Source organism: Lissotriton vulgaris, chromosome 12 (assembly GCF_964263255.1).
Source record: "Lissotriton vulgaris chromosome 12, aLisVul1.2, whole genome shotgun sequence".
Classification (NCBI taxonomy): Eukaryota; Metazoa; Chordata; class Amphibia; order Caudata; family Salamandridae; genus Lissotriton; species Lissotriton vulgaris.
Window position 1 is genome coordinate 624145138 of NC_141700.1, and position 13307 is coordinate 624158444.

General features: G+C 42.4%; 1 protein-coding gene across 1 annotated transcript in view; it reads right to left on the reverse strand.

The window, feature by feature from the left end:
* Nucleotides 1–13307, reverse strand: part of SNTB2 (syntrophin beta 2) — a 285109-nt gene that overhangs the window by 73901 nt on the left and 197901 nt on the right. The window contains exon 4 of the mRNA XM_086945768.1: nt 8749–8891. Coding sequence (XP_086801894.1) covers nt 8749–8891 — 143 coding nt within the window. The remainder of the gene's footprint in view (nt 1–8748; nt 8892–13307) is intronic.

Below are 13307 nucleotides of genomic sequence, written 5' to 3' on the forward strand. Positions count from 1 at the left end.
TCCTTGACATCTAGTAGACTCCTGTACCAAAGTCCAACCTCCTTTTTTCTTGAATATACATTCTGAAGTTTATATTCGATCTCCCAGTTTCCGCCTGTATGTTCCTTCTCTGCTGAAAATCAGGAGCATAATTGCAAATATTTAAATCGAGAGAAAGAGTCACCAATTTTAGCTCTTAAAACCTCCCACAGATGGATTCCGTCCGAAGATATTAAATCGGACAAGATTGAAATTCCTGCCTTCTTGATAGGGGAGGCTAAATTGTCTTCTAGACAGGAAGGGAGACCCGGGGAATCCCAGATTGGGGCAAAGTCTGAATAGTATCCTATCCCCCATCTCGCCTTAACATTATGCTACACATTAAGTGCAGATTTTAATACTTTTAGGCGAACCTTCTTAAAAAACCGCCCGAACTTATAAAGGAATCCAATGCCCCCTCCCTCGAAGTTGGCCAGGACACTCAGAATCCTTCCCCAGTTGGTTTCAACAGGGCGAGAAAGTAAACAAAGAATACTTTTGAACTGGAAGGCAAGGGAATACCAAAACACATCTGGAAGGGCTAGGATCCCCTTTAATAGTCTTCGTTTTAGCTTCATCCAGGATAACCTAGAGTTTTTATTAGCCCAGATGAAGCTGCCTATTTTGCTTTGAATTTTATCCAAGAGTTTGCCGGGGAAGTCTAGGGGAATAGTACTAAATAAGTACGTCAATTTGGGTAAAATAACCATTTTGACAAGATTTACCTGGCCATAGATGTTAAGGGGTAGATTCTGCCACCTGGAAAAAAGATGGTCAATTCCCTTTGACACTTTCCTCAAATTGATCAGGGGAATATCCACTAGATCCTGTGCTATAGTAATACCCAAATACCTAAACTCCCAGCAGCATCTTCCAGACCAACTATTGATGCGCCAGCCCATTACCTCAGTCTTGGAGGAGTTGACTAAGTACCCAGAGTACAGACCAAATTCTTTAAGGGTAGTTTCTACCCAAGGGAGCACCTCCGCAGGATTGTTGGTAAAGACCAACAGGTTGTCCGCGTATAAGGCCAACTTGCAGCTAAAATCTGAGACTTGGAAAGGAGTAATTTGTACATCAAGTCTCGGCTGGGGCAAGAGGTTCAATGTAAATATCAAACAACTAGGGTGAAATAGGACACCCCTGTCGTGTTCCCCTTTGTATACTAAAACTTGGTGTCAATGAACCATTTAAGAGGAGAACTGCAGAGGAGCCCTCGTAACATCTAATGAGGGTATCTATGACTTTACAACCAAAACCCATCATTTTTAAAGTCTCCCAAAGGTAGGCCCAGTTGACACGATTGAACGCCTTGGCTGCGTCATATGCAGCCACTGCCAAGGGTTCCGACCGTGTCAACGCCAGATCGATGCAACCGATTAGCTGTAAAATTTGTTCCTGGATAAACCTTTCCGGAATAAAGCCCTTTTGATCTACATTGATCAACTGCGGAACTATCTTGACCAACCTCCCTGCCAAAATGCTGGTAAAGATCTTACAATCCGCATTTAGCAGTGAGATTGGTCAATAGGAATCCGCTTTAATCGATCCTTTCCAGGCTTCAAGTTTAGAACTATTGTTGCTTCCTTCCATGACTGGGGGACCCTACCTTCAGGGATATAGATGTAATTGAAGAGTTTGCATAGTCTAGGGACTATCACATCCTCGAGGACCTTATAAACCCGGGAGAGCATCCGTCCCTGCGGCTTTGTTATTCTTAATCTTTGTTATATGGAACTTGATTTCCTCTTCTGAGATGGGGCCATCAAGCATCTCCCGACCATCTCCTGTCAATGTTGGTAAGGCTTTATTTTTTAGCCATTCTTGGATTAAATCGGTGCTTGAAGAGGTCTCCTCTACATACAGCTTAGAAAACAGGGAAATAAGGCATCTATGGATATCCTTCTGATTACAGGAGGTCGCACCAGTCTCATCTATGATCAGTTTATTGATGTTGTTCTTTACTCGGTCTGTCTTAACCTTCCAAGCTAAAGTGGCTCCTGCTTTTTCCCCATATTCATAATTTTCCATATTATGGGCTGCCCATTGAGCTCTTACTTTTGGGTCTAACTTTCTCCTGAAATCTAGTCGCAGGAGCTCAAGGTCCCTAAGGACTTGTGTCAGGTCGTCAGGTTGACAGCTCAACCTTACTCTTTCCAACCTGGATATCTCGCTTTCCATTTTTTGGAATTCCAACGCCTCTTCCTTGTTTTTAGAGCATATCAAGCTGTGTAACAAGCCACAAATATGGGCCTTGAATGCGTCCCAGACGTAATCTAGTGATGCTGAGCCTATGTTTTCAGAAAAATACTCAACGGTTGATGTTTTGATAACACTGATTATTTCCTGGTTGGATAACATTGCCCTTTTTAGTGTCCACATGGAAGTGGGTGTTAGGCTTATTCCCCAAGTATGAAAAGGTTATAGGGGCGTGATCAGATAAGATACTTGGTAGAGTAGAAATATCCACAAGACTCTCCAGACCCAGTCTATCCGTAAGAATATAATCTATTCTAGAGGGGTGGCCATGTTTTTTTTACAAACAAATGTGAAACCTGGTTCTACGTCCTTTTTGGCCCTCCAGGCATCTACCAAACCAAGGTCATGAATCATATAGATCATCGCCCGACGTGTGCGGGGTGCGGCCACGTGCCGGCTATGATTTGACCTGTCTTGGATAGGATTAAGAAGAACATTAAAGTCCCCACCGATTATTACCGGGGTGGTGACATCTACTAATTTGGTCTGTACTTTGAGAAAGCAGATAGGGTCATCAACATTGGGGCCTGAGTAAGACACCAGGGCAAGTTCGATCCCCCCCCCTATGGCCACCTGTACCAAGATCCACCTACCAGATTGATCAGTTAGCGTGGACTTGATAGTACCACTAGCACCAGATCTGATTAAAACCGTTACCCCCTTATTATGTACCGTCTGCTCAGAGCAACAGAAATGTTCAACCCATCTCAAGATGACTCAAGAGTCTTTTGTAAGAAGCAGACCTAGGCTGAAGATAGTTCTAAAAATTTCATGATCAGCCTTTGTCTTCGGGCGCATCGGATCCCATTGACATTCCACGAAATAAACCTTATCCTAATGGACGTCCTTCTTTACAGAGTCTTCCTACTTCCCTCCCCTTGGTTGGACATCCTGAGAACAACTTACTCTTCAAAAAGAAATGGAGAAAGAGGACATTTTTTATATTTTCTCCCACTGCAAACCCACCAGTGCTCCCCTCTCCTCCACCCCCCACACCCCCCCTAGTGGCCCCATCATCCCCCCACACCCCTGGGGAACCCTCCCTTCTCTTCTGAGCATTTGCCCGTGGTCAGGAACCCCCCGCCCGTGTGTGGCAATAAAAAAAAATGATTACACAAGTAAGAGAAAAAATAGGCTGACCTCACCCGAGCGGCAGCAGCATTTCACTATGCTATATATTTCCCTGCTATTGTTTTTTTTTCTTCTTTTCAAAATGATTTCCTTATTGGGACCTTTAATATTGAATTAGTTTAGATACCATGCACACCCTTAATAATTATGCCTTGCTAACAACACCGCTTCCTTCTCAACTTTCATTTATGATCTTATCTATTAAGGTGTCAACTTCATCTAATTGACGCAAATTGTGCATGTGGTTATTCCACATGATCCGAAGGGATGCAGGTAGTCTTAACTGGGTCTTAGCCCCTAATGAATTCAGGATTGACATCCTTTTGCACAGTTCCCACTGCTTTGTAGCAGTGATTTGAGAAACGTCAGAGCAAATGGAGAATGAGAATGGACTAGAGAAGGAGCTACACTTAAAATGACCAGCTTTCAGGGCTACAGACAAAATTCTTTCCTTGATAGTATAAGTGAGAAAATTCAACAAAATTTTCCTGGGGCGCTCTTTTCCAGGGTTTCTCCTATATGGGTCACGGTGGACTCTTTGGATATTGGTGATCAAGTCCAAATCCACGACTGGGGAATCTTAAGATGGTTACCTTCAAGAGAGAGACCACAAAGTTCTTAATATCAGTCCCTTCCAGGTCTTCAGGGACATTTAACATTTTCAAATTATATTTCCTGGAATGGTTTTCAAGGTCCTCGATGTCGTCCTTCAATTCTCGATTTTGCTGGACCAACTTATCCATCGTGACAGAAGAGGAACATAGAGCCTCTTTAGTCTTTGGGATCTCTGCCTCGAGAGAGTCTGTTCTCTGTGAAACCTCTTCCACTTTCTGCGCCAGTAAATTACATACATACATGGATAGCAACTTAATTGGCTTCTGAAATTGTAAACCTCCTGCTAATGTCGTCCCTCAAGCTTAACAGAATATCAGCCAGTGTCCCGGGCGTGGACGGGGGTTGAGGACAAGAGGGTGGCGGAAGGTCCAGTCAATTGAGACTCTGACACAGTTAATAAAAGAACCTCTTTCCCCTTCTCTGGTACAGTGCTAAGGTCATTTCCCAGATCAAGGCTCTGGATATCTAGTGCTGAAAAACTATTTGATAATTCCACTGATGGGGGAAATATTATCAGCTGATCTTGCAGTGCAGAACTCTCCCCTATTTTGATAAAAACACTAGAAGGAGGCTGAGAACTTTCTTCTCCAACAACAGGTGCCAGCAAGATGGTGGCAGTGGAGGCAGCAGAAGTAGCAGCCATATTGGTATTTTTATCTTGCTCCCAAACTGAGGTAGTAGTAGAGAGAACCTTATAGTAGGATTTCAATGATGGCGTAATTTTTAATTTAGTAGTAGGTCTCCTCCTTGTTTTTTTCTGCCTCTTCCCTTCCCGGGAGGTGTTCCTTCAGCATTATGGGTACCTTTCCACAGTCTAATAGCAGCCTTCACTTCTATGATGGGGGGTGAAATTACCTGGGGTCTAGGCAGGACTGGGATAGTATTAGGGAACCTATTTCTCAAGGTGTATCGGCAGACAGCGGGTTCAGATGATATTGCGTTGACGCTATTCAAATCGCTGCTAGAGGCGCTGCACCCTCGCTTCTCCATGCAATTTGATGCTTGGCGTGAGTATACAGTCTCAACTATGTTGGCATGTAGCTTCGAAGATACTCCACCCTCTGCAATTTTGCCTCGATTATGAACCACTACACCCCCCGCAGACCACCAAGGGAGAGGGGGGGGGGGGGGGGAGAGGGGTGGGAAAGAGACAGAGCAGCAGCCGAGCCCAACCGGATCCGCACAGGGGGCTTCAAAACCGTACCTTGGTCTCAGTGAAAAAAATACTCCAGCAGCACCGACATTACTGTCACGCAGATGAGCCTTCGCCTCCGTGTTCTTTGCCTTCGCTCTCTCTGCGTTGTTCTCCAGACCAAGTGCCGGCTCTCCTCTGCCCTCAACGTAATGGGAAACAGACCCAAAGGAGGGATAACAGCCGGGGCTGCAGACCACAAAACATCTGCATCCACTCTCCTGCCGCGCCGACAATACGGAACCGCTGAGGCACCAAAACTGCTCCACCCACAGCGTCGCGCACCATCCAGACAGAACCTCGCCGAGATCCTCCAGAGAAGTTTAAAAAAAGGTAAAGAAAGCACCATACATGAGGGTTATGACTATTCCCGATAGTCAATAGTCATTACACATTATGGGTAAAAAGAAACAAAAACTCTGTAAGCTGCTAGCCGCTATCGCGGCGGGTCAGGCGCCACACATCGAGGGAGCTCCGCCGCTGCCGTTAGCTTCCGGCCGCCATGTTCACCCCTGATGTGGGACAAGAATATTGTCTTACAAGTGTTTAAGTTTGGGCCCTATAATAAATACCTGTCTGGGAAACCGATGTCAGCCAAACTGGCTACCTTATTGGGTTTGATTTCCTGCTGCAGAGTGCCAGAGCGCTGGACTTGACAGAGTATTTTCTCTAGAAGGGGTTACTTTTCATATTTCTAGGAGAACAAAATCCAATTCAAAGGCATAGTCTTATCCCTCCTTTCCAGACGTTCCAAAACTTTATGTGATAAGAGCTCTGAGAGGCTGTGATGGATGATATATGCCCACAAGGCGAAAGTCAGCTTTTAGTGCTCTTACAAAGCCGCACAGGGCAATATCCTCAGCTATTATAGCCTGTTAGTTCCGCTGGGCTAGGCAGGAAGCAGGGTTCGATATTTCCACATTTGGAGCTCATCCAGTACAAGGGGCAATGGCCTCTAAAGCTTTTACGTTGGGAGCTCGTTTAGGAGACATTCTGAACATGGCGGATTGGTTGTCAGACTACCTTTAAAAGGTTTTACTTCAAGCCAGTTACAAATCTGGCTTCACTACTGGTGGATAAGCTTTAAACTAGCCTAATCATTGCCTCCGGTGCGGACATAGAATGAAAAATGTCCTAGCTATCGTAAAGGAAAGTTTCAATTCTATTAAGGACTCTGGAGTGAGGATTAGCCCACCCTAGTTTGGGAACTCCCCCCGAGCTGTCTACATTGAGACTAAGTAATCTGTTTTCTTTTGAGTACCATTTAGTAATCTGTGCTTTGCTCATTTGGTTCTGTATAAGTATTACTTGGTTTCCCCCAAAAAATGACTTTGAAGTGATGTTGTTCTTATGAGAGGTTAAAATACTCTAGAATAGATCTTCTGGGACGTATACAAACAACTAGGACTGAAAAAGAAACTTCGCACAAAGAAAGAGGAGGATAGAGCGTCCTCAGGGGAAGGTGTATGCATGGACTTGCACTGATTGGCTGCTGGTGGACTTGGTTCTGTTTCCTTAAGTATAATGTGAAATGTTGCTTTGTTGGTTTTTCCTAAGCTTTAAATTGCTGCTGGATGCAAGAAAGTTGAGCTTAATCCTCACCTCAGAGTCCGTAATAGAATTGAAATTTTCCTTTACGATAGCTAGGACATTTTTCATTAGTGCTACTGCCATTAGGGACAGTCTTTAGTACGTGTAATGGTGATATTTTTATTATTATTTTGATGTGTTGCTGTGAAGGAAACTCTTTCTTATACAGTGGAAAGATGAGAGCAATTATGTGCACGGAGCGGCACTAAGGGTAGGACTGAGGCATTGATTTCAGGCGGTATATTATACCGATCGGAAAATCCTTCCTATGCCGGCTCATGGGGCATGAAACTTATGACCAACGAAGACCGCAATAGGTCAATATTTTTGACTAATGATTGAGACAATAATATGTTTCTAATGGGGCCAGCTCATGCCCCATAATCCAAACCAGTAGCCGATTTTTGCTGCTGTTTTGTAGGACTATAGGCTGACAATCCTTACAAAACCGAGCACTTTCTAGTAGGGACCATTAGAAGGTCCTGATGAGTAGGCAGTAGGGGACTGCCTACGAAACATGTTGACCAGGTAGCCAGCTAATTGCTCTACCACAAAACCCCCTTCTTAATATTCCCAGCCAGAGAATGGAATAAATTATTTTTTTCTACTAGCCAGGGAACTTTTAATTTTTTTAATTTTTCACATCTCACTAGCTAGGTCCCTACACTTCACTGACACCCTTGCACCATCACATAGCCTTTGTCACGAACACCTAGTGCTCCCGCGTAGCTCGCTGGTCGTAGCACGCCCCGCCCCGTAGAGGGACGGGAAGACCCCCATGATGAAGCATGACACTACTGGATTTTTTTAGTGTGTGAGGGGTATTTTAAAAAGCACATAATTGCTCTCATCTTTCCACTGTATAAGAGAGTTTCCTTCACAGCAACACATCAAAATAATAATAAAAATATCACCATTACACGTTGATAGAATCTCATTGTTTATATAAGATTTTTTGGAGGGTGATTCTATCATTACCTCTACACTTCCTCTTTTGGTTTGGAACAGTCTTTAGTACCTCAGGCCCTAGGTACCAGGGGCCATTTACTGGGGACTTACAGGGTGCTAAAGTTATTGGCAATAAGCGGAAACAATAGTACAATTTTGAGGGAAAGAACACTGGTAATTTTTATTCCATGTACCTAGAAGCAAAGCATTGTTTTACAAATGTGTTTTGCATACTACCCCACAAAACAAGACACTCCTCCCTTGAAACCATAGGATCTCAAAAAGGCAAGAGCATTTGCAATATTTTCACCATTTAATGTTTCACGTTAGTTCTCCACTCTAATAATGATTCCCAATAAGCTTTAACCTAAGGACATGTAGTTTGATGGAATAGGTAGTAGAAACTGCGCACTGTGGAGAAGTGTGGCTCAGGGGTTAGAGGCGGCAGACCCGGAAGCTGAGATCGGCCCTGGACCATGGTTCAATTCCCTGCCTCGGCGGGTCTTGGGCTAAAAATTCCACGGACTCGATAATTCTCGCTCCGGTGCCTTCTCGACTCACGGGTTCACACTCTGCGACTCTGGGCAATAGCTTGCTTAATCTCCACAATGGCCCCTATCGGCGGGATGCCTGGCTTTCACCTTGTGGATACCCTGCCGGGGTTATCTCACAGGGGAATACCAGGACGGGTTCCCTAAGCAAGCGCCGGGAAACCCACTGCGGGAAGCTGTGCGCTATATAAGCTCAAATACATTTACATTTTACCTAAAATCACTTGGACTATGCCTATTGATATTATGTGTAATCAATTTTAAGAACCGAGATAAAAAAAACATTATAAAAATCTGGTTAGCTTTAAAAATGCAAGCCTTCAGGAGTCCTAAAAAGCATTTGTTTTTTATTCACTGAATAATTGTATAACAACAAAAAACTACTTTTGAAGAACAACCTCCAAATCTGGCCAACCGACCGATGACTCTTGAATCGGGCCTTACCTGGTAGCAATAAGAGGGTAGCTCTGGGATGGCGATGCCCAAGCATCTCTTGTCCATGGCATACAATCATAAAGAAGCAAGTCCTTCTCTGTTACAGCCATCACAGTAGTCCTCCACTGCTGCAGTCCTCCATCTGGTTTCATCTGAAAACAGAAATATTGAGTTAGAAGCAGGGCAGCACCCTGACTTTATTAGGCTTGTAATTAGCGCTTTGCATTTGTATATGGCCAACAAACTGGTGTATACTTGTAATTGTCAGTAGCCTTTGCTTTTTAATGAAGCAATTAGTCTGTAAGATGTTGGCTGGCAGGTAACTTGTTTCTTATGCAACACCCCCTCACAGTGATTCCATCCCCACAAGAGCTGCAATAAGGAATACATAGGAATGAAGGTTTACCTGGAAATGGTGTAGATGAACAGCATGGAGGCAGAGAAATTCTGAATATAACTGGTCAGCCATATCATGTGGTATGTGAAGCTTACTCTGGGTTGACGTAGCAGAAGTGCAACGTGGAAATCATGGTGTCACATGACCTGTTGGCACGCCCACAGATATTGCAGTGTAATTGCTGGTATTGCACCGAGAAGTGTACCTCAATGGCAGTTTAGATAGTGTCTGTTTGAGAGGTTGGTGTGAGACATCCTATTCCTGATAATGCATTCTTCTGTGTACTTTGATTTGCTTGAGCACTGATAAAACACCCCTTGGCCTAAAGTGGGGTCATTACCAGGTCACACTATTGTACAATGTCAAGGTTTTATATCTCGATATGGACTCGAAATATCCGAACAATGTTACTTTCCTGTCATCACCACAGAGTCTCTGTTGTAGCGCTAAATACTGTGCATACACAATGCATCTAATTTCTGGTGTGGAAATTTGCAGTGTTTCTTCTTTGTCAAGTCTGTCAGCTGTGACCACGACTAGAATGACCTCTCCCTTGAGCACCCTTATCCTCAAAATATATTGAGACAAATTCCACTTTGGATATTTATAAATTTAGGTAGAACTAGCTTTTGGATCAGAACTGTTCATGACAGAAATGGTGGTATATGGCAGAGTGAAGCGGGTTAATAGCCCTGAACGACTGATTGAGGTAATACGCAAATTCTTGTTATGTTATATAAGTAGTTGGTCTAAAACAAACAAAAAATATAATTGTATTACAGATGTATAAAGACGATATACAATGTAAACAATTACAATTTTGATAGATTTAATTAGTTGTTGTCCCAGCTTGTGCAGTATAGGTGTCCTAACGCTAAAAGAATGTAGGTAATGCATTTGTTATCTTTGCCTGAAAAGGTGAGGGTGGCCAAATGTCAATGTACCACACAAGCAGATTGCAAACCAATGGTTATAGATGTATATCCTTCCCACTAGCAACATGCATCTGATTGTACATCTGTGTGCTGTGTATAAGTATGTAAAGCAGTACCTCACCTTCATCAATCCTTAAAAACTAACATGGATGTGAAAAGCGTCTTAGATAATTGAAAAAAACCTAGATCTGCCTACCATAAGCATCCAGATTTCAGATAACATTTTTGGATGCCAGGGACTGAAGGGGTCTGAAATGCAAACTCAATATGGATGACAAATTAATCATGTGGTCCCTTTATTGCCAAAAGGGTCCTTGAGTGTTCATAAAGGGCACTCATTTTGAACCAGTGTCCTGCCTTGTGAGTTAGAGGACACTTGCTGCCAAGCAGTTCCTCTGAATCTATATCTGGCACTAGCTGCCAGAGAAGCACCCCATGTCCAAATAAATGAAAGGCAAATGACGAATTCAATATGTGTAGAGCAGACACCTGCTATTGTCTGTGGCTGAAGAAATACAAGTCTTGCACACTTCAGTAGTCTCAGACTCAATGCGACTGTGAAGACAAGAAGCCCCTAGCACTGAAACTACTACTTAGTAGGGATGTGTCCCATAGATAGACACCTTTAAACTACACAATCTCATTTTTGTAGGCAAAATTCAGATTGAAAATCTACAGTACACCTTAATTGACAATGGTTGCACTGAAGGCTTTGCAAAGACAATGAAGACTATGAATAAAAGCTAGTAGACTCGAGGGTTCATTCACCCTTAACTGGGCAAAGCTGCAAGAGTTGAGACTTGTGTCCTTTTGCAAATTCTTCACAGGAGAAATTGCATTTAGATATTGTGCCTTTAGCAACCTGTGGAATTAAAACCAGAATAGCTATTGGAATTTGAATAGGAAGGATATTACTAATTTGTAGGTACTCTACTACCTTTTGTTAATCCATATCAGAGGAAAGAAAGGTGGCTGTTTTGCTGCTATATTTTAAGTGAGAAAATGTGGTAAAGTGTTTAAAACTGATATCGTTTTCACTTTTGGTGTTGGTCTTTTGTCACTATTATAGGTTTTCATTTCATATGATCAGTTTTTCTAAACATTTCTTCTGGTTCTTTTTTGTACATTTTAATCGTTACATATATTCTTTTTTAGTTTGAATGACTTAGGACTTAAGTTTGCTGATTTTGATTAAAATGTTACATTTTTATTTGTATCTTTTCTTATTCATCTTATCTTTTGTTATCTTCTTACTTTGGATCATGCAGTATTGTGGCATTTTTCTCAGATAATCATTCTGCTGGCCCTGAAGAAGTGATATTTGTAATAGTCTTGAAACTAGCGTTGGCCACTTTTTTCTTGTTGATAAAGAAGACATTATCAAAGAGCAATGAAAGCTTGAACGAGAGACACAGGACTACAATTCAGGCCGTATTTATTCCTACGCAAAGAAATAAGACTAATTAATAAAGCACCAATTGTAGTCTCTAAGGAAATTAGTATATCAGATACATCTCTGAGTAGCGCCACCAGTGTCACAACAGATAGTGAGCCATCCACTAGCTCCTCTTTTTCCATTGCTAATGTTTCTTTTTAAGAGGAACTGCTAAGAATGTGAAAATAAGGAAGATCCCAACCACAGACCAAGAAACAGGAGACGGAGAAAATGCCTCCAGAACAAACAAAAAACACGGAAGGAGGAAGACAAGAGAAAGGAGTAAAAACCAGGCAACAAACAAGAATGGAAATGACCAAGAAATGCACATTGTTTACAATCTATCTAAAATTCCTTTTTCCAATGAACAGTTGAGTGTACTTAATAAAGGCATGACTTCATTTGGATTTTTTTCAATTTCAATTAGACAAGTTAACATTTTTAAGACTGCTGAAGACGTTTTGGAGATGATACTCCCCGAAACTGACATACGAGGGAACAATACATCTGTAACCTCTCACTCTATCAAAGATATTTTAGATACACAAACAGTACAGTCTTTATCCAATTCCACAACGGTTGAGTTGGAAAATATTGCACAGGATTTGAACATCAATTAGGACGAAACCTTAGACAGTGGCCTTAAAGAAAAACCCGCTTTCTTTACCAGATTACCACACAGAGACAGTATTGATGTAATTGAGAAATGTGTATTGCGGTCGTGAATCAGTTACAGTTCAACAGAACAGCATTCAATTTGATTAGAAAACAAACTAGCACTAAAATTCCTGAAACGCAACAATGAAATAGTGGCCTGAAAAGACGATAAGTGAGGAGCAGTGGTAGCGATGGACTATTTTAATGCAGCAAAGAAGCAAGGTGGCAGTTCGCTGAAGAATTTTGCTATGAAATAACCAGAATTTATCAGTTAAAAAGCTGAAAGGAATCTAGTTAGTATGTTGACCAAATCGAAGACATTCGGGTTATCAGATGAGTAATATCAGGATCAAAATGCTTCCAGTTATATACTTTCTTCTGAAAGTACGTAAATCACTTGAGAATCCACAAGGAAAAACCACAGTATCAAGAAACGGATTGATAGAAAGGTTGTCTGAATTTATTGATGTTTTCATAACATCGCTCGTGTAAGAGCTTCCTTCCTTCATTAACCCCTTCGATGCTGGTGACGGAACCATTCCGTCATCAGTCACGGTTGGGCTGTGCTGATGACGGAATGGTTCCGTCACGGCCACACCCATTTTCATAGGGGCCCAGCACAGGAGGAAAATATCGCCCGCAGCGATGCGGTTAGAGATTCAACAGACATTTTAAAGTCCATAAACAACATACCCTGGGAAAGGGATTGGCTTCTAGTTATAAGGGTAGTGAAATATTTGTATGCATACATAAAACAGGAGCATGCGATATTTTCTAAATAATAGACCAGTGAATTTGCTAGCCCATAGTTGCTTGATATTGGAGATGGCAGGGTCCGCGTTTGAAAAAAAAAAATTCTATAATGAGAGGGATCTGTTCCATCAAATTCACCGGATTGCGATGGGCTCTCGATTTGCACCATCGTATGCCTCGTTCATGGGCTGGTTAGAAAAAGAATATTTAAACAGCAAGATTTATCTAATTTTGAGACTTTTTGTATCCTAGCTTTGTTGGCTAAGGTTTCCGGGGAGGTGGGTAAGGGGGGGGGGGGGGGGGGGGGGGGTGCTGAAAGTCCATACAGCAACCACAACCTTTTAGGTCTCAGATTTAGCATCCCTCGGAGGGTGGAGAGATGCTAAATGCG